The sequence below is a fragment of the Populus trichocarpa genome, chromosome 6 (genome assembly GCF_000002775.5).
Source record: "Populus trichocarpa isolate Nisqually-1 chromosome 6, P.trichocarpa_v4.1, whole genome shotgun sequence".
Lineage (NCBI taxonomy): Eukaryota > Viridiplantae > Streptophyta > Magnoliopsida > Malpighiales > Salicaceae > Populus > Populus trichocarpa.
In genome coordinates, this window is record NC_037290.2 from 6,414,872 (window position 1) to 6,436,442 (window position 21,571).

General features: G+C 32.7%; 2 protein-coding genes and 1 non-coding gene across 5 annotated transcripts; 2 read left to right on the plus strand and 1 right to left on the minus strand.

The window, feature by feature from the left end:
- Positions 1–2,270: 2,270 nt before the first annotated feature.
- LOC7487258 (transcription factor AS1) lies at positions 2,271–5,717 on the minus strand. Of its 3 annotated transcripts, XM_002309024.4 has the most exons (3): positions 5,175–5,717; positions 3,862–3,888; positions 2,271–3,683 (listed from the first exon to the last, which is right to left on the minus strand). In XM_002309024.4, the coding sequence occupies exon 3, from the start codon at positions 3,631–3,633 to the stop codon at positions 2,524–2,526; it is 1,110 nt and encodes a 369-aa protein (XP_002309060.3). In that variant the 5' UTR covers positions 3,634–3,683; positions 3,862–3,888; positions 5,175–5,717; the 3' UTR covers positions 2,271–2,523. The 3 variants fall into 3 exon arrangements, with proteins under 3 accessions (XP_002309060.3, XP_052310235.1, XP_052310234.1); XM_052454275.1 differs by lacking the exon at positions 3,862–3,888 and having other exon boundaries at positions 2,271–3,720; XM_052454274.1 differs by lacking the exon at positions 3,862–3,888 and having other exon boundaries at positions 5,175–5,716.
- A 9,124-nt stretch (positions 5,718–14,841) lies between these two features.
- Positions 14,842–17,444, plus strand: LOC7454929 (ABC transporter I family member 20). The gene is made up of 7 exons (XM_002308124.4): positions 14,842–15,281; positions 15,370–15,503; positions 16,039–16,158; positions 16,260–16,355; positions 16,523–16,675; positions 16,762–16,839; positions 16,956–17,444. The coding sequence occupies exons 1-7, from the start codon at positions 15,113–15,115 to the stop codon at positions 17,190–17,192; spliced, it is 987 nt and encodes a 328-aa protein (XP_002308160.2). The 5' UTR covers positions 14,842–15,112; the 3' UTR covers positions 17,193–17,444.
- Positions 17,445–20,501: 3,057 nt separating this feature from the next.
- TRNAK-UUU (transfer RNA lysine (anticodon UUU)) lies at positions 20,502–20,573 on the plus strand. The gene has a single exon. It is a non-coding gene; the product is annotated as a tRNA-Lys (tRNA).
- Positions 20,574–21,571: the final 998 nt, after the last annotated feature.

A 21,571-nucleotide genomic window follows, 5' to 3' on the forward strand; every position in this document is an offset into this window, starting at 1 on the left:
CATGGAAAGTATCAAGAAGACGATGTCCGAGTCCGCTAATAAGTAGGTGAACCTGAACTTGACCTTGAACTGAGATTCCTATGCTACTCTTCTTTATCCTTCTCTCTTCCAAGAAACTTTATTTTCACATCTTGATTCAGGCTAGGATCATGAGAGAAAAGCCTGCTCGCGTCTTGAAAGGTACGTCGATGACCACTAGAGAGCTCTGTTTTCTTTTTATTTATATTGAACCCTATATTGCTTCTTAAAAGCTTCTCCAACTCAAGGCATTGAATGGGATAACTATCAATATCTTAACAAAGATTGCAGTGTAGATTATATTCAACTGATGAGTTTCGGAATAAGTCAGATGGCGGCAAAACTTTGCTTGTAATCTTAGTAATGCTGAGAAAGTCAATAAAAAACCATGGCATTTGGAGGACCTCGCCAATGGAGAATATGATCCATTCAAATTCAACAGTAGTTAGCCTGCCAAGTGAAGGGAGACCCAAAGCTTTTATGACTTGTCTGGATGACTCTCTAGTTAATATATAAGTCAACCTCTTTATTTAAGTCGAAGCATTTCCAGAAAGGTTCTGCTTGTTGGAGCTTTGCTTTACCATAATACCAATGCACAACAATAGACTGGCAAGGGCTCTATGCATTGTTGATGCCATTCTGACCAGAAAAAAAATATTATTCAAATACATTTCGAGCAATTGCTGTGAAACCTGACCTGTTGATCCTTAGGTTTTTGAATTCTTTTGTGGTATCAAGGTAATGACTCTAAATAGCCATAGCCTCTCGAGATCAAGAGTGGATCCATGTATTAAAGAGTGGACACCACTCAATTTGAAAATAAAAAATAATAATTACAACAAAAACTAAAACTTTTTTTTTTTTGTTAGTGCTTTAAGACAAAAGAGAAGAAAATATTAGGACAGAAGAGACAAGACATAACAAAAAAGACAAATGTAATTGTGTTTAGTACTATTAAAATACAAGATAAAGTGATTGTTTATATATTTTATTTGGCTAATAATAGATAAAATAAAATGAAATATAAAAAAATTATATATTATTTTTAATATGTATTACCGTTAAACTTACATATCTAAAAAATTAATTAGATATTATTTTTTTATTTTAGTTAATATTGGATTTTAAAATTAATAATAGAATAATAATATGTTTGTGTTTGCATTCTATGGAGCTTTTTTTTTGGTACAGTACGAGGACATGAAATGCAATGTAGGATTCCATCATATGTAAAGAAGACCTTAAATTGTAGAAGTGAATTCACCTCCTCCATCCTACTAAAAAGACTTGATTTTGGCAGACAGCAAATTCTCGATTAAGTGGAAAGATCCAAGTAAAGCATGAAAAACCACATAAAACTTGTAGACACCAACTAAAAATATGGGCGAGGACCATGCATCGAAGTCTACAAGTTCAAGTGGAGCATGAGTGCTTGAGTGGAGTGTGAAAATGGTAATTCATTGCATTTTGCTCCTTGGCAGTGATCGCAAAATGACATTTTATTATTAGAAACAAGCAAATGGTTCTCTTCTGAGTGTGTTTTGAGGGAAAGCAACTTGGTGTGGACACCATACTTGTGTTTCTTCGACTGAAAAGGTGAGACATGACAAAATTATGTTCATCAGATATGGAGGTGGGGTGTGACTTTGATGTAGGCTTGTAGCAGTTCATGGTTTAGTAATTCTACTTGAAAGTCATCAATGGTCACGGTGACGTTCCCGAGACTTTGTTGTCCGAAGATATTTTGTGCAAGATTTGTAGTCTTGGCGAGTTGTTTGTAGTGATCGCTTTAAATGAGTAGCATGAGGCTCTGACCGAGAGGCAAATTTCATAGCCAACAGGGACCAGACTTTCCTGGAAGTGGTCGTGCCAAACACGGTAGAGAGGACGGCTTCTGTCAATGTGGCATCGATCCTTCTTGGTATAGATAATAAAATCTGGATTAATCTTGGGTATGGCTTCAGAAGTAAAGGCAAGGTGTTTTGGCGGGCAAGGATCATGGGCGTGCAAGATAGTCAAGAATTGTGACACCCATAGTAAATAATTGCTGTTGTTCAACTTGATTGATATGAGCTAGGTGATGTTGGGAATGAGAACATCAGGAGCAGTAAAACAAACGTCCGGTTCACTTTCCAAGCATCCATTCCGGCAATTTATGCAGTACAAAGAAAATATTTTTATTCACGAGCAGTAATCTAGCCCATCAATGCAAATCCCTTTCACGAGAAGGTCTAGAAAATATAGAGCATCAATCAGCAAAATATAATTATGATATATATTTCTGAAAAAGAGAGATAGAATGCAAGACAGGGTTGATCACGCTTATACTAACTTTAATCCACGCAGTCCAAGTCATAAGCAGTCATGAAAATATAAATAGATGCTAACAGATAAGAGTTTCTGAAGAGGATGGACATCAGATCAAACAGAGAAAATGAAAGGAAGAGCAACGACCCAGTGTTTACCAAACTGTAGACCTGATACAGCTGGACGTAAGATATCTCCTTAACGACTATTAGGCTCAGAAAGCCTAGGTCTGCAAGACATCTGTTCGAGAAACTTAGTAAGACGCAAATGCTTTGCAGTCCACTGGTCGGACAATTTCTGTTCCTTGGTTTCTGCATCCCTTCTAAGCCCTGTTAATTGTTCCCTGTACTCTGCTTCAATCCTATCAAGAGATGCCTTTTCTTCTTCCCTAAGAGACTTGATCTTTGACTCTATCTCTTCCATTTTCTCCCTCCTTCGGCATGACTTCTCTGACTCCAGCTGCAACTCTACCCTTCTTAGCCTCCAGGCAGCCTCCTTTTTGTGTGCAGCCCAAGCGCGGTGCCCTTCTTCCAATTCTCTACAGCAATCGACCAACTCAGACATCAAGAAGCTCTCACCACAAACAGGGACTATTCCATGAGGTGGCAAATTGCCCAAAACAAGAGGAGTGTTTTCCGGACCTCTCTCAGGTTGAAGCCATGGGATTGGAGGGGATGCCGCAACTGTTGATGGAGAGAGGCTTAGCGTTACAGAGGGGGATGGTGGCCTGACAGTGGAGGTGCTGTTAGAATTAGAAAGCCAAGGGGGGAGCATAGTTGGTGCTGGAGTAGATGGATGGGGATGGGGAGGGGGATGGGGATGGGGATGGGGGTCCGGATGAAGAAAGGTCCCATTCGAAGTGGCCATTACAAATGCTGGAGAAGGGCGCTCTTTCACTAGCTTCTCAGCAAAAGTCTCTAAAATCCTATCGTACTTGCCCTCGTCAATTGGCTCAACTGTCTTGTTATTTTCCTTCAGCTCTCTCTGTTGCTTCTCTTTGAACACCTCCCACCACTTGCCTAGTCTCTTAGCTGTTCGACCTGGAACTTCAGCTGCAATTTTCTTCCATTTGTTCCCGTGTTTCGCCTGAAGCCGAATGACAAGACTCTGCTCTTCTTCTGTAAGAGATCCTTTCTTTATCCCTGGTTTGAGGTAGTTCTTCCACCTTTCTAAGCAAGATTTAGCATCCCTGTTTAGGGGTGTGTTCATGCGCTGTGATACAAGATTCCATTCCCTTGGACCATATTGTTTCACGTATGCACGTAGTAAAGCGTCCTCCTCAGCTCTCCAACGCTGCCTCTCCTTCATTTCTAGGTGTAGACACCACTTTCCATTGCCTTGAACTCTTCATACTGTATCTGAAACATAGCAGAACATGGCATCAATCTCCTTCACCTAGGCAAAACATGTAAATAATTACTCTACTATTCCACATCAAAAGAAAAGCAGGGTTTAGCCCAAGATGAATATATAACATCTAAATAAGTAGGTCCGCACTGCAGAAATTAACATAAGGATCCCAACAAAATTATCAACCTTGGACCCGCGAACAAGGGCCATAACCTGCATCAAGAATGTACAAACGGAGTAATGAAAAGCTCGCCTTCATGTGTATGATATATATACACACCTGAACAAGTTTAGTAGCAGTATCCATAAAAAGACATAGAATTAATAAAAAATAAAATAATCCTAAAACACACAACAAACACATTGCTTCTATCATTGGCAACAAACAATCACGGAATAAGCAAGATGAATTTCTTATCATGTCATAAGTCAGGCACAAGTAAGCAATTACAACCGATAACAGATTGAGCAATTTACTGGGTTATGATGATAGAATTCCAGCCCAAACAGCAAATGATGTCAAGCAATAATTCACCAAGTAGCTCCACTTTTAGAAATGCTCAGCACCAATAATTCACCATTGGTATTGGGCCATAGGCATCAGCAACGAAACAGCATGTGGTGTGGTCTAATACTTGAGAAATTCATCCAAATACACAATCTCATCAAATCCTTGTTTCCCCTACCATATCATATGTAACTCCCAAAAACGTGTATAGCAATGATTTGTAAACCCAAAAGAATTCAGTGAAACTTCACTTATATCTACCAGAATTCCTCAAGCAATCATAAACTTCAGCATAAAAAAAAGGGCATATTATGACAAATGCATCTTTGTGGATTTGTTTGCTGCACAAAATACTAATAATGGTCGTGAGCATCCCATAATCAATTACCAACAAATAAGGTGCAAAAAGCGAAACTTGTTAACCGTATGATCCATTGTTCTTGATATCATAACTTTTATTTATTTATTTTTTCAAGCCACAACGGAAAATACAAAACTATACATAGACCTGCAGCTTAAGAAAAAAAAAAACCAAATTTCTATCAACGTCCTCCAAATCTAATGGTTGTGTTTCAAATATCAATATTTCTGAAAAATCTAAGAAAACAACTTATATATTAGCCACAAATCAGAGGCATCTGAAAAAAAGATAATCGTTTAAGCTACTGCAACAATGTTATAAAATATTAACAATAGCACTCTTCATCGAAACAACACAATCTCAAAAAAAAAAAAAAAAAAACACAACAAGCAACTATACTTTATTACCGGGCTGACAAAACAATTTTTGTGTGAAAATCTTTACCGTTACTTCGGTTTTTTTACTACTCTAATAATAAACGAGAAAGCAAAAGCTGCAGTCATTAGATCCAGAGATATATATATATATACAGAAAAAAACAATCCAGCAACCAAACCTCTTATTTGGAAGGAAGAAGCAAGGGATAGCAGGAAAAGAAAAACTATATTAAAGAGGAACATGGTCACGTACATTCTTCTTCAAGTGGTTGAAACCGAACTTCTTTTTCGACGCATCTCGAATGTAATACTGTTAATTTATATAAAATGGGAATTGAAAAGGGCTAAAACAAACCCTGGAGGAGAGGGAGAAAGATGCCTGCCTAGCTAGAGAGAGAGGAACGAGCAGGAACGGAACAGAATACGAGAGAGCAAAGACAGAAATGAGAGATTAGACTTGAGACTGCAAAGAAAATTAATTTTTCGAGAAAAACACTAACAAACTTAAACATGTAGAAAGAGAGAGATCTGACGACTGACACTAGGCTTAAAAAGGGGGCACGCGAATGACAAAGGGCAAAAACAAGATTTTCCTTTTTTTTTTATATAATAAGGAATGTCCTAGGGTCAGCTACTCCGGTGCACCTCCTCCATCACAGCCACCACCATTATATATCTCCACAACAGCAACTGACAGCACAGTGTTTGCAGAGAAAGACAGAGCTAAGAGAGTAGAGAGAGTAGGTAGCAGTGTCTACAGAGTGGGAAGTGAGAGGCGCATTAAATTAATGGGGTTTACAGAGGAAGAGATATAGACAAAAAAAAAAAAAAAGAGGCAACGGTGTACGCTCGATTTCAGCGCTTCAAATGCGCCACATTCCGTCGTTTTGCTGCTTTCTAGTTTTGTGGGTTGATTATCACTCCTCCTCCTGTAATCATGCGCTCTCCTGTTTAAACACACATGACGTGAATCCATTTTTTTAAAAAAAAAAAAAAAACATAGCAGATACAACAAGCCTGTTATTTAAGGGTATTGAAGGGCAAAATCACAGCCATGGATATCTCTGACTTTAACAAGTCAACTTTTCTCTCGATTTTTATGAAGGATGCATATGCCACCTGCAGTCAGAGTGATTGAGGGCTACGGCGGTTTCATGTTATTGGGAAGCGTGACACTATCAGGCACGTACGTGGTCCCTGTTGCTCTTAACACAATTACTCTAAACATAAGCCCATGCTAATAATAATAATAATCCTAATTAATCTATTGCTTGACTTAATACTATAAATCAAAACCTAAGTCAACGAGGAGTCCGCTTGTAGCTTGTATTAAGACCACCGTTTCAGCGCACAATAGCAAAACTTCCGTAATATCAATTTTTTTAAATTATTATTATTACAGGCATGTTTTTTTTTTTTTATTATTATTATTGCTGGGACCGCTCGTTTCCTGTTTATTATCCTGCATGCAATGCAAAATTTCTATCTGTCATGGGGGAAATCTCACTGCTTCTATGCAATTTTCCATCACGTAGTTATTGGAAAGAATCATTTTAATTTAAAAATTTAAATTGTTAAGTGAGGTTTTAAAATATGATTTATATTGTTCTTAATTTTTTTATCAAATAAATGGGGTGATTTTTTTAAGAATCATTTTTTTAACATATCTTCTCTCAAGTAAAAACTCTTTGGGTTTGAAACTTGCATAAACTCATATTATCTTGTGCTTAATTTTTTTATCAAATAAATAGGGTGAGATTCGAACTCGTGACCGCTTGGTCATCAAGGCTCTGATACCATATCAAAGAACTATCTCAATCTAAAAATTTAAATTATTAAATGAGATTTCAAGATATAATTTATATTATTATTTAAGAGTTTCATTATATATCAACACCTTGAATTTTAGTATAAAAGCCATAAGCTTTATTATTCAAGATTTTATAATAATTAGGAACCACAGCAATTCCTAATTACAGAGAGAAAAGATTCGTTATCGAAGTCAAATTCAGCGTCGCAGGAGGAATCCTGTAAATAATGGCTCTTCGGTGCAATAAACTGGTATGGAAGCGACTGCAGAGAAAAGGCTGATATTTTACCAAAGCAAAGTAATTATAGAACACGCCATTATTTATTATTCCGTCAAACCCCTCGCCCCGTCGATAGACGTCACGTTTGCCGTTTGATTATCATCAAATTAACAGTTACACCAAGCGTTGATGATTCCCAAGAAAATTCTGAATTCCCCTTTCGTTACAGTTCACAGAAACAATTTGAGAAGCTAGCCTCTGCTTCTCTGCTCTCTACTACTCTATATTCTATAAAGATAGGCCTAGCAGATACATAGTCACCTGATTTAGTTTTCTTAGCAGCATATACCGTATATTAAAATAATATTTATTCTTTTAATTTATTTTGCACACCAAGACAATAAAAAAAAAAATTTAAAACAAAAAAAAATAACATCCAAATCAGAAAATCAGGGCAGGGTAGATTCACTAGAGGGGGGTAGGATGTACGATGGGATCTTTCAAGAAAGAGGAGCTGGTATTGCATTAGGACTTGGGAGAAGTTTTATTTGTTTAATTCTTTCAAGTATTTGTAGTTTTAAATCTTAATGCCTTGACTAGGGTAGTTAGTTATAAACTTATTTGTCGAAACGACATGCTTTCTGCCAATGTTAGCATTGAAACACAACTGATTTATTGATTAGATGGCATTGAAATTCATGACAAGAGAAAACGACAAGGAAATTGAAATTAGTCCGAAGTTAATTTTGCATTAATGCTCCATTAACAGTCAAAGCTTGGCAACCGAGCTCCGATCGTCTCTGCTGTCCGTCCACATAAATAATGTTCGTACATCGCAAATAAGTAATTAATATCTCACAAAATTACCAAGCAATGGCGAGAGTGGATGCGTAAAATTAGGGAACCCAGGAGAAAAGGCAGAAAACACATCTCTCTTCACGTTAATTTCTATTTGTTTTAGAGATTTTCTTGCCACGCCGCTGTAAATGTTCTTCCTCGTCGATGATAAATTAAAGGGAAACTTTTCCACGAAGTAAATGGGCATCGGCGCTATTTTCTCTTTACCACAACCCCCTCTGCAGCACGACAATGTCTTCTAGATCTTGTGCATGTGAAATTGTTTGGATACACAGTGTGTTTTCGATAGATATTTATATATATTATTTGATATTTAGATAAAATGGATTTCCTGAGCACGTGATTGTGTGGGAATTAAACATATTTTATCAGATTAATTTAGATCTGCGTGGGAAAATATCTTCTCATAGGAAATACGTTCAATATACGCTATTTTAAGGAATTAAGATTTTTCAAAACCCTACTTCGACTTGGGAGGAAAGGAGGGCCTACTGAGGTGGGGGAGACTGTAGTCCGGGTTTCGCGGCACAAGGAGACGAGAGGTGAAAGTGACAGGACGCTCTGGTACGCGCAGCAAATTTGTCAGTGATACGTTACGTCGGTTTTTTCTCCCTTTGCTTTGTTTTTATTGTCTCTCTTTCCATCTATCTCTGGCTCTACTTGCTGGTGGGCCATTTTCTCCTCTCCCTTTTATTATTCCTGTGGTTAGTGGTTAACAGTACAAATAAACCCCAGGTTTGTTTCATGCTACTACCCCCTCTCCCTTCCCTTTTTACCCCTGCGTCCAATCTTATATTTAATTTTATATCATTTCAATTTAATTTAAACCGTCAAACTTTCTTAACTCAGATTATTAAACTAAAATAATTTTATAAAAAAATTAAAATAAATTATAAAATTTAATTTTAATCAATCTAGATAATAAAAGATAAAATTAAAAACAAAATCAATTACAAAAAAGACCTAAAAACTCAAGTCAATTAAATTAACTCATAAAATTCATGATTCGAGTCATGGAACTAAAACAACCTCCTATAAAACAAACAAAAATAAACTATAAAACTTAATTCTCAATAAATATAATGTTAAATAACAAAATTAAAAACAAAAAATAAAACAAGGTATTATTTCGAAGAACAGTACTTTATGAGGAGAGAACAACAATTTCCCCTCCTCAACGAGTTATTAGTTCGTTGAATTAACCTAAATTAATATTTATTTATTAAAATAATATTAGTTTTTATTTTTAAAAAAATATTTGTACTGGTTCTTTCAAGTTCAACTAAGTCAGATTTTATTCTTTTTCAAATTAAAACCTAGTCTAGGTTAAATTTTTGAAGATTTCTGAGATTAACTCATCAAATAAATTGATTTAATAAAAATGATAGAAAGCAACAAGTTAGTTAAAAATTTATGAAATCAAGTTTCAAGTTTTACTTTCCACATATATAAAAAGAATCTTCCTACCACCTATACTACAAACTATAAAGTTCTATAGGCATGAATGCCTTGTCCTAAAAATATAAATAATATAAATAGTTAATAGGCATTGACTTATTTAGCAAGTATAGTTGCTACCACACTATTAAATTTAAAACTTGTTTATTTTTGTATTTCAAAAATATTTTTGAAAAAATTTAAAATTTTTTCTTTTACTTAAAATTAATATTTTTTAGTGTTTTCAGATCATTTTGATGTGCTGATGTTAAAAATAATTTTTTTAAAAAAACAAATATTATTTTGATGCATTTCCGAGTGAAAAATACTTTGAAAAGCAACCGTAATCATGTTCTAAATAGCAATAAGACACCGAAAGTAAAAATACTTATTAATTCATAATCACTTAAAATAGGTTTTTACATGATAAATAATATTTTTTTCTTATATATAAGGCAACAAGATACTTTTTTTTTTTGTGAAAGTATACTCATAATTATCACAATTAGGATAAATTAAGAAAATTACAAATAAAAAAAATATTTTTTTATAATGTAATAAATAAATCTATTAAAGAATTCATTTTCACTTACATATTGCAAAATGAATAACATTTAATGACAATTTCTAAATGAGACTAAGATGGAGTTTAAAATATTTATAGGTTTTAGTTAACCAAATACAAGTATAAAATGCATTCAACATGTAGAACTTATCAAATATATTCTGATATGTTGAGATTGAAACATTGTAAATACACCACGTCTATGTAGTAAAAAATTGTCCTTCGAAACCAACCAACCAAATTCATATAATTAATGCATTGGTAAATTGATAATTATTATATTATAATTACAAAAAAAATTCCATGGGGAGTTCATTATGCGCCAATACACAATTTACTATTCACCACGACAATATAATTATTATTTTATCCTTTAACAAAAAAATTAATTATCTTGGTATTAAAGATAGAATGGTTTTTTAAAAATAGTCTATTAGACATTATAAAATTAATTGAGGATAATTTAATTTTTTTACTTTTTATAATAACTATTTTGCCCTCACAAACAAAACATATGATTTTGCTAAAATCTTTTCTAATACACATGGATGATTGACCTCGAACATACTTAGCTATGTTTACAATATAGTGCAAAAGATAAATAAAAGACCTAAAAAAATGGAAACAATTAACCCATATATATATATATATTGGGAACTAATGAAAATATTATAAAACACTCATCTTGGGAAAATTATTTCACCGCCATGCACAGACAAATTTATATTTATGAAGCATTATGGATATGATTTTATATATATATTTTTCGAAGTTAGTTTTCTTTTTTCTGGATTTTTTATTTTGTTATAGTTTTTAAATGTTTTTAAGTTTTCTTTTCATGGACCTTAAAGTTTTTTAATATTTTGAAAATTAATTTTTCCTTTGAAGATTGTAAGAACACATTAAAAAAATTTAACAAAATGACAAATGAAAACGAAATTTTTTTTTTAAAAAAGAAGGTATATGGAAGAATACGTCAAATATATAAAATTTGATTAAATAACCCTAATTTTTTTTTTATCTTCCTTAGATGTCAAATGCAATATTAGAATTTCTTTATCCACGACAACTCTCAAATTCGAGCTTGTTCTTATATATATAAATGATTCAAGATTTACAGTCCTTGCCATTGAAATATTATAAGAAGCATCAAACCCAAACAATACAATATGCAAAAAAAAAAAACAAAAAAAAAAACAGAGAGGGTTAAGTACATACCTCATATGTATTGTTAGCTGATTATATACTATATAAGTCCTTTTAGTTTTAATTTGACTTGATCTTCAAATTCTGAAGTAAGAACTTTTAAAATATTTATGAAATTTATAAAAAATAAAAAATATTAAAAATAAATGTAACACTTTGCATTGACCTTTTAAAACAAAGTAAAGAAAAAAAAACTATTTTTCATGGCTAAGCTTAAACAATAAAGATATTAAGTGATGGGATTAAAAAACAAAAAGTTAAAAAAACATTATTAGTAAGTTTTGATTTCTTTCAAATACCACCCCTTTCATCAATTTTAATTTTTTCATTTTCATTTATTATATTTATTTCAAATTCTCAATTATTTTAAAAAATAGAATTTATTTTCATTCTATTTCATATTTTAGAAACTAGGAGAGCAATGTTGGAAAAATTGAAAAGTTGGGTTGGATGTGAAAGATATGAAAACCCAACCTGACCTGTAAAGTTACAAAACATTAGCAGGTTGGACTATTTCTTCAAACAGAGCTTTATTTCTTTTAAACTTGAAACGTACATGAAGGGGGTTTAAAAATTTTTGAAAGAGCTTTCTTATTTAAAGAGCCTGTCTTGAATAAAATTTTGTATCTCTCCCTGAAAAATTATAATTTCTCGTGTTTAGGGTAAAACTCTCTATTTATATAAATTTGTAAAGGCACTCATATTTCTTTTTAATGTCACATAACATTATTTTATTAGTTTATTTTTTATTTATAAAATCTTATATTTATAATAATATATCTTAAATATCTCATCCTATATATTAATTTTTCATTGACGAAGAAGTATATAAAAGTCCATTAACTTTCCATATCATTTTATCACCAAATAGCTTGCATAAAATTTTAGAATCCATCAAACAATTACTAGCCATGTCAACTCAAATGGGATGATCAAATATACCAGCGAAGGGTTAGGAAATGATTTTAAAGAATCCTAAGCTAATGCATTTTTTAGGAATCCCAAAAGAATTATACATCCTTTATAATATTACCTTTGCTAGTCCTCAATAATATAGGGAATAACTTGTATATTTCTAAAGCTCCTTCTACCTTTGCACATTAAAAAAAAACTAAGTATTATAGTGATGATACAATAGGCGAGATAAAATCTGAATATATCATTAAGTATTAAGAAAGTATCATAAACAATATTGTTCATGCAACGGTCCACTACGTCCCTAACCTAGCTAATCAAGTTGAAAAGATCTTCTGTTTAATCAAAAATATAAAAATTGATTACTTTCCTATCAGAAAAATAGTGAATGGGGTCATTAAAGATGCTAAAAAGCTTCAACTACATAGAATCTTCACTACCTCCTAGGATGACATAAAAAAACAAGTCTTGAAAATTAAAAAAGCTTGAAGGGTATCTCAAAATATTTGAGGTTTTTCGAAGAGGAAACCACTAAATCCCTTCCCACCACACATGCTAAGATAACAAAAATAAAAGAATAACCGAATGAATTACAGTGCAAGAAATACGATTTAGAGTCATCCCTCCAGGCATACAAGGAGGGACTTTCTAAGAGAGAAGCCACAACCTCTAGTATTCGGGTGGAAATCAACATGATATCAATTCTCCATGTGATAAGTAAAGTCAATTCAGCTATTCTTCAAGAATTAAAAGGGCCAACCATCTAGATGGTGGTCCAGTGGTAAGAACTTGAGATTAAGAGGTTTGCTCCCTCTGTGGTTTCAGGTTCGAGCCATGTGGTTGCTCATATGATGACCACTGAAGACTTACATGGTCGTTAACTTCAGGGCCCGTGAGATTAGTCGAGGTACGCGCAAGCTGGCCCGAACACCCACATTAAACTAAAAAAAAAAATTAAAAGGGCCAATGGTGACCAAATAAATAAATAAAAAGAGTTAAAAATGATATGATTGGAAACCATAGGATTCCATGCAATTAAGCCAACAAAAAAGCAAAGGAAGATCTTCCACCTCGAATAGAGTAATTTTTCGAGCTGTAACCATTGTCAAGTATTTATCAAATGCAAGTTATTGGAATCATAATCTTGAGAAATTCGATGGAGTTGTTCTTGAAATAGAAAGGAGAAAACTATACATAAAAAAAGAGAGCAAAAGATAGCAAGGAAGCCATATCAGCATCAACGAAGATCTTCACTGTTAGATACACACCAAAGTCCGAGAGAGATCTCCCATCAAGCTTCAGGCCAAGAGAACTCGAAGCTGAAATTTCTATCTCGAAGAAATATTTGGTGGGCCAAAAGGTGAAAAAGAGCAGAGAAGGTGATTTGACGTATCGACGTTATTGTAAAATTGAGGGAGATCCTGCCTAATCTCTTCTATTCTGATTTCTGAAAAGCCGAATAGTTTTTGCGGTGAGGAAAGTGCAGCGCCAGCATAATTAGTTGTCGCCTAGGAAGGAAGTACATCTTCCTTAAATAATATAATTCACCATTAGGATGACGAGGGTGAAATGATCAAAAACTTTCTCCGAGGATTGCTAACTGTTAGCCATCGATCTTGCAGTCGCGCTGATCTTCGCTACTCTTTCATGACACGTGCCACCCTTCAGAAACTCCAAAACTTGCTGCAGACAACACAATTTGATAATGGCATTGCTGTAATATATTAGATACTAGGCTTCTTTCCTTTTCTTCTAACCGAAGCCTTTCTTGCTGTCACCTGGTGGTGGAAGGAAGCCTAACAACTGTGACGTTTTTAAAAATTAACACAGGCGAATAAATAGTAAATGTAACATAGTTAGAAAGAAAACACTGTTGATTGATCCCAAAAAAACCCTGTGGGGCTAGTGGTTTTTTTCTTAAAGCCAACGTGCGTTAACTTTTTTGGGTTATTTTTAAATATGTTAAGTATACAAATTAATTTTAAATTTGAACTTGAAAATATATCAATTCAGAAAGTTTTAAAATTATTTACTGGTCGGATTTAATAAAAATATCACACAATTTTTTTACCTTTTAATTCAATCTTTCAATTTTCTTATTTCAATTGAATCCATTTTTGCTTTTTTTTTTCTCTTCAATTTCATCATTTAATATTTGATTGATTTTGAACTAGTCTTCATAATTTGTTTCATTTTTTTATATATAAATTATTTTAGTCTCATACAAACATCATAATATTTAATTGTTGATTAATTTTATGAGTATCTATCTTTGTTATTATATCATTAAGTAAAAAATAGTTTTTTTTTTTAAAAAAATATTATTAAACCTAATGAAGCCCATGATCTGAGTTGTGAGTTTGTCGGGTTAAGTTGCAAATCTTGGGTTAATCCAATATGTCGTTGTTTCATATTAAAAAGAAACAAAAATATCATTTTGAAAAAAAAGAATTAAAAATCAAACAATACTTTTTACCGGTCGTTTGAATTACCTTTGTATCTTTCAAGTCGACTAAGTCATATTAAAACAATTTCTATATATGCTAATTTTAAATTAGGGCTAAGAAAAAGTCGATGAGAATTCAAAGATTTAATAACAATGTTAAATAGTTTTTTACCATCTAAGTTTTTTTTACAAGTTAGAAAGCTTAGTTATAACTAAATCATCATAGTTTATCAAAACTAAACAATTAGTCCCTGTAGTATAGAAAATAACTAATGATCTCTTTACTAGAGTTGGCCATATTCTACTTAGTAGGTTTTTTTAAACCCAAACACGCCTTTTTTTCCTTTCCCATCTTATCTGCTTCTCTTTTCACTTTTTTTTTTAATTGGAAAAACACTAAAGTTAGAAACGAACCAAAGAATTCATGGATTAAATGTATGTTTTATGAAACTATGAAATCTAGTTTAATTAGTTTAGGTTCCCAGTTATAGGATATTGAGAGCACAATACCTAAATTGCCTTCGTGTATCCATCCCTCTTGATCGTTCGTTCCACAAGACCCGCCCTCACATGCTACTCTTAAACGGTTGTTAACTGACCACGTAGTACTATTAAAATTTGCCACGTTGTAGGATCCATGTCCCCAAAATTTTCCCATCGAGTTAGGTGAAGAAGAAGTAGGAAATTGAGACTTGAGAGCTTAAAAACAGAGACCGCTCTCTCAGATTGTTGTGATGGGCGATATGGAGCATCAAGAACCAACAATAGTTATCAACGGCCTGAGATTCACGTACCCAGGAATCGACGGTCACCCACCTCCTGGGTCTAAACCGTTGATCGATGAGTTCTCTCTCAACCTCAATTCTGGTGATCGATGCCTTCTTGTTGGATCCAACGGCGCTGGTTAGATCTTTGTTTGTTTTCATAAGATAATAGTATTAGTATGCAAAACACCAGAATAGTAATGGGTTTGTTTTGTTGTGTTGTAAAGGGAAAACTACAATTCTGAAGATATTAGGAGGAAAACACATGGTGGAACCCCAAATGGTTCGTGTTCTAGGAAGGTCTGCTTTTCACGACACTGCTTTAACTTCTTCTGGACATCTTTCTTATCTTGGAGGAGAGGTTAGAAATTACAAGTCATTCATGAATTTGCTTTTTTCTTATTAATGACTGTTGCTGTTTAATTTAAAATTTGGAAACTGGTGTTTTATTTCTTATCTTCAATAAGACGTTGAGGAACATTACCCCCTCCAGTAATGTGTTATTGGATATGCCAATCTAATCCTTGGAAGAACAAGAAAGAAAAACAAATTCTTTGTTGCATTGCAATGGATATTCCTTTCATATCGTAGCTCATTTCCACATGAAAAAGGATTCCAGCCTGCGAAATGGGAGCAGCCTAAACTGTAAAAGGAGGCCCTGCTTAAATTAATTATGAGAACAATGTTTGACTGGATCTCATCTATCATAATCAAATGGAATAGTTTGTTTTACTTTGTCTAATATTGAGCATGATATGCTTGGCATGACTATACCATGGTGTGTTTGGGACATTTCGATAGGATTTTTTTTTTTACCTAACTATCCGGATTTCGAGATTTTCATATTCTAAGTTTTATTTGTTGATCATTGTTGATAAAAAGTCTTTCTTTTACAGTGGAGGCGAGAAGTTGCTTTTGCTGGTTTTGAGGTTCCGATACAAATGGATATTTCTGCGGAGAAGATGATATTTGGGGTGGCAGGTATTGATCCTCAAAGAAGAGCTGAGCTAATCAAGGTGAGTTTCAAATTATTCAAGATGCATTTCTGAGAAACTATTTCTTTAGGTGTGCCATTGACAGCAGTGGGACATTACAACTTGTTATCTTGATTGGATAGGTATTGGACATTGATCTGTCATGGAGGATGCACAAGGTTTCTGATGGCCAGAGAAGGCGGGTGCAAATTTGCATGGGTCTCCTGAGGCCATTCAAGGTATCCCTTTTTCTTGCTTCATATCTCTCGCTTATATCATGAGTTTCCATTACAATGCTTGTAACTCCTCATTTGGGCAAGTTATTGTTTGTTGAGGATATCTTTTCTTCCTCGTTTTTCCCATACATGTCTTAATATAAGCCGACTTTACCTCCTTGTTTATCTAGGTTCTTCTTCTTGATGAGATAACGGTTGACCTCGATGTGCTAGCAAGGGCTGACCTTCTGAAGTTTCTAAGAAAGGAATGTGAAGAGCGAGGTGCTACAATTATCTATGCAACGCATATATTTGATGGTTTGGAGGAGTGGCCAACGCATATTGTATGTCTTGATTTCTTCAGTAGTTCAACAGGCATCACATATAATGCTTGCTCTTCTCGATGTCTAATTGGTTTCTTCTTTTACAGTTGTATGTTGCTCATGGGAAGTTGCAATTCGCATTGCCAATGGCCAAAATAAAAGAGACTAGTAATTTGTCACTAATGGTTAGTAGCTATGTCTAATTCTCTAATCTACTTTTCAACTTGTTGATAGTTTTTCAATTTCCAGAATATAAATCCTCTTGCATTGTGTGATGCCGAAATGAAAATTGGATTTGCAGAGAACAGTGGAGAGCTGGCTGAGGAAGGAAAGAGATGAGGAGAGGAAAAGAAGACAAGAGAGAAAGGCAGGAGGTCTTCCAGAATATGAAAAGCAGGTTGAGGGAAGTCGAGTGACCGGTGATCCAGCTCGTGTTGGTGCTCGTGTTATGAACAATGGTTGGGCTGCAGGAAGGCTGCACTCCACCATTGCGGGTGAAGAGAACTTCTTCTTGAGCTCAAACAGGGTTTTGAGATAGTAGATAAATTCAATTGAAAATATGAGAGATCTGCTTGCTATCAACATTTATACAGCTGGGAATTAGTATTCATACATACACGTTTTGCTCCTTTTTACTTTCAAAGTCTTTGTTGAGTGAGCATAAAAAACGATGTTCAAAATAATAGATAGCATCATCTTATTCATTTTATTATGATTCATGGATAATGGTTTATGTTAATGTCTCCCCTGTAATTTGTGAAGATCAATAAGAATTTCATTTTCTCCTTTAGATCATCTCCCGATTCTAGCTTTCACAGATGCCCGGTATCTTCTGGAGCTGTAGTCTTTACACACTAAGTAAGCAAGCTTTGGTTGGCTCTATTAACTCAAGATCTCATTTACAATGTGATTCCGTTTTATAAAGTTTAAACTTAACGATGCGAAAATAATGCGTTGATGTTCTTGACAGTCGTTAATTGCAGTTAACTCAGTCATCCTAACCTGCAGCTCGGAAGACGGAATTCATTGACAGGGTTATTCAAAACACTGGATTAGAACATCCTTCTCTTTCTTAACCAAATTGGCAAGGCTTGCTTCAAGGGTTATTTTTGTCTTTTTCAGGGGGTTAATAGGCATTGCAGAATTAATTGGGGGCCAAATTGATCTACATATTTTTTTTTCACGGTATAATAATTTTTTTACCCTTAAAAGCAAAATAATATATATATCTATCACTTAGAGTATTTTTATCTTTTTAAGTATAGTCGCACAATAAAAATCTATAAAAAGAAACTGATGTGCAGGGAATTTGTGTATTTTCCTTTTGGGTTTTTTTCTATAATAATTGATTTAACAAAAGGGTTTTAATATCTTAAATCAAATATATAATATTATGGGGGCCTCCAATGAAATTGTAGAGGCGTGTGCGGAGGCTTTGCTCGGAACTGATGAAATGCAAGCTAATCCGTTGTTTTAAAAAATTTAATATTTTTTTTATTAAAAAATAATTTTTATTTTGAATGTTTTGGATTATTTTAATACATTTATCTCAAAAATAATTTTTTAAAAATAAAAAAATATTATTTTAATGTATTATGGCATGAAAAATATTTTAAAAAATAATTACAACCACACTTTCAAGCAGATTCTTAACCACAATGATAAAATCTTCATAGTGTTCCTACCTGCCTAGATAGATCGTGTAGCTCCATCCCCTCTATTTTATTTTTTTCTCTTTTATTTTAAAAAAGCATGCTGGTCTAAAAAAAATATCAATGCAATCCTTCAATTAGTTTTTTTTTTAGTTTTAGTTTTAAATCTTTTAATTAGTATTTGTTTTATTTAAAATAATTTATAAAATTAAAATTTATTTTCAATTTCATTCCTAAGGATGTTTTTCATCTGTTAAATCTGATCTTCTTTCTTTATTTGCTATTTGTTTTTATTTAAAATGATATTTTTTTTAATTTCATCATCTTTCAATTTTTTTATTGTCATTTCTTACTTTGAAATGTTTTTTAGCTTAATGTTTTTCTCGATTTTATCCTTCGATAGTAAATCTATCAGGTGTTCAACTTCTTGATTAAGCCTGGGTTAAAGTTTAAAGGGTTGCGAGTTTGATATATTAATCCGGGTTTGCTTGATTTTTTTTTCTTTTTTAATCTCATTTTTTTTCAGTTTCATTCTCCAATATTTTATTTTATTTTGCTTTCTACAAGATTTTTCAGTCATTTTGGGAATAACACGGGTTGCCTCGGGTTTCCTTTGTCTTTGCTGATCTAGCTTTTTTAAAAGGATTTTTTTAACATATTAAATTAATTTATTCAAAACCTCAACATTTAATTGGTCAATTGTTGAGCTTCTTGGTTGAAACTGGGTATGGAGTTTAACGGATTATAAATTTGAGAGATTAACTTAAGTTTAGAAGGTTCATCCAAACTTTTTTTTATTTTTTTCTCTTTTTTTTTCTTTTCATCCTTGATCATTTTCGTGCTTTTGAAAAAAAACGTGGGTTACCTTGGGCTTTTTTTTGGATCTTTGTTAAATTCAACTTTTTTATAAGGATTTTTGTTTTTGAATTAAATTAAATCAATTTATTGAATATAAAAATGAGATACTCTTTTCATGATATTTTTTTATTAGCTTTCTAGGTCACCAGTTTAACAACACAGGCTGTTTTTAATTACCTAAATCTTAGATTTTTCTTACTTATTTTAAAACATTAACGTCGAATGAATGTCTTTTTCAATGTTGCGAAAAAAATTGGCCAAGCCTGCGGCATAGCATAGGTCATCTAACTAGTTATATACTAAAAGGAATCGCTCTTTCACGGTAAAAATGATATAATTGTAATTTTTATATTTTTTTTACCATAACCAGTACTGTAGCGATGACAAATCTACAATTTTTCTTTATAAAAAAAAAACTTTTTTTAGATTTTTTTAGAATTGTTTTCTTTATACTTCACATGTTTTCTCACTTTACATTTGGTCTATTGATCACCAAATTTTTTCTTCATTCTTTTGTTATATTTTTTTTGGTTTTTCCTTTTTTTCTTGTTACACGTTTTTTTGGAAATAAATTATTATTTTTAATTTTTTATACTTGGAATATTTATTACCCTACACTTGCCCTATTTATGTCATTTCTTTTATCTTTATCTTCATTCTTTTGTAGTTTGTTTTCTAAAAATCTTTTTCTTTACTTTTTGTAAAAAAAACATTATTATACAAAGACTAAAAGGAGATGATATTTCACTGTAGCAATTGCAAAATTTTCATGTTTTTCTATTATGTTAAAAATTAACTTGAAATCTTACACGTTTTTATTAACGAATATAATCTTTACTTTATTCTATTATATGTAAATATAGGCTTTTTAATTCAAATTTTTACATGATGTCAAAAATGCTTTAATATCGTCTACACATTCATTCTTTTGCATTAAAAAAAATATTTGACCCGCAGCAAGATGAGTGAAATAAAAATGTTAACATTTTTTTTTGTATTTTTAGCACAAATGACTTTTGATTTATTTAATTAATTGCATGCATAGATTTTATAATTTATAATTAGATTTGTTTTTGTAAAACACTACATTGAAAAATCCTATATATTTATTTATTTTATCAAGAAAAGTTATTCAACCCGAAATCACGTATCAAATAGCTATTTCTTACTATCCAGAGATAGTAGAATAATAAGATATACTGGGAGCTTGATTTGGATGGGGTATTAATTTTATTGGTAATTTGTTACCAATAAAATAGCTATTATTTACTCACTCGTCTGTGGAGAAACGTGTAAGGAAATACTATATAAATGTGATGTCAGCTGGCAAACATATAGCCGTCTTAGCTCAGAGGTAGAGCGCATGACTTTTAACCATATGGTCGTTGGTTCGATCCCCACAGATGACGTTTAACCTTTTCTTTACTTTTTGATCCAGTCTTAAACTAGGCCCACTACTTAAGGCCCATTTATCAAAATAAGAAATTACATAATTCTTTGAAATGCATTCACCCAAGGAGTAAAATGAATCTTAGATTTCCTAGCCCACGACCCAATGAATTCAAGTTGACAGTCTTAGCCACCTCCACTATTTAGAACAAACTAGATAAATGTTCCGTGTCATGGTTGACTAAAAAAATTTTAAACATGTAAAAAATAAAAAAGAAAAAGGTTGCGTGCCTTTAGGCTTGGCAAGAAACCTAAGCTCAGGTGCGCGCACTTAGGTTGTTATTTTTTCGTGTGTGGGTGGATGACACATTTTGTGTCCCTTCTCTTCTTAAGAGATAAACTATACATCATCCGCGACAGCAGACGACACGTCGTTAGAAATTCAGATTATGACCATTACAGTGGTGGTTAGAAAATCAAGATTTAGCTTCTGAGACCTTAAAAGCCTATTTTTCAACCAAATTTTCACCTTAAAAAAACCTAGAATACACTCTAGATGCCTTAAAATAAATATTTGTGGTTTTAACCATGGAAAAAATTGGTCATAAAATGCAAAATTAACCCGATCTCAAAAAACTTCCTGAGAAATTATATGCTTTTTCAAGAAAGATAAAGGCCAAAGAACACTTAAATTGAATTTCTCTCATTGAAATGAACTCGTTGACACCAAGAATGACCTTTTTTATGTCTAAAATCTTGGCTATCCGATAACTTTATCTCTTTTTCTTTGTTTTTCAATGACTATCTTTCATCTCTCAAACCAAGAACTAAAATAGGAATGAAATAAAGTCTCAAGTCAAAATGTTTGATTCCCAAACTAAAAAGACCAAAAATGAACTTTAACAAGACCTCTAGGCAAATTTTATCAAAAAAGCGGAGGGACAAATTATTTTTTTTTAACAAAGCTTTGTTTTTTTTTCTTATTAAATTTTAGTCTCCTAACATTCAATATTATGTA

Excerpts from the sequence above, each read along its gene's own strand:
- LOC7487258 (XM_052454275.1), bottom strand. The coding sequence starts at position 3,633 with ATGAAGGAGAGGCAGCGTTGGAGAGCTGAGGAGGACGCTTTACTACGT.
- LOC7454929 (XM_002308124.4), top strand. The coding sequence starts at position 15,113 with ATGGGCGATATGGAGCATCAAGAACCAACAATAGTTATCAACGGCCTG. Across the intron at positions 15,282-15,369 it reads TGTTGGATCCAACGGCGCTG|GGAAAACTACAATTCTGAAG; the intron begins GTTAGATCTTTG and ends TGTGTTGTAAAG. Across the intron at positions 15,504-16,038 it reads TTTCTTATCTTGGAGGAGAG|TGGAGGCGAGAAGTTGCTTT; the intron begins GTTAGAAATTAC and ends TTTCTTTTACAG.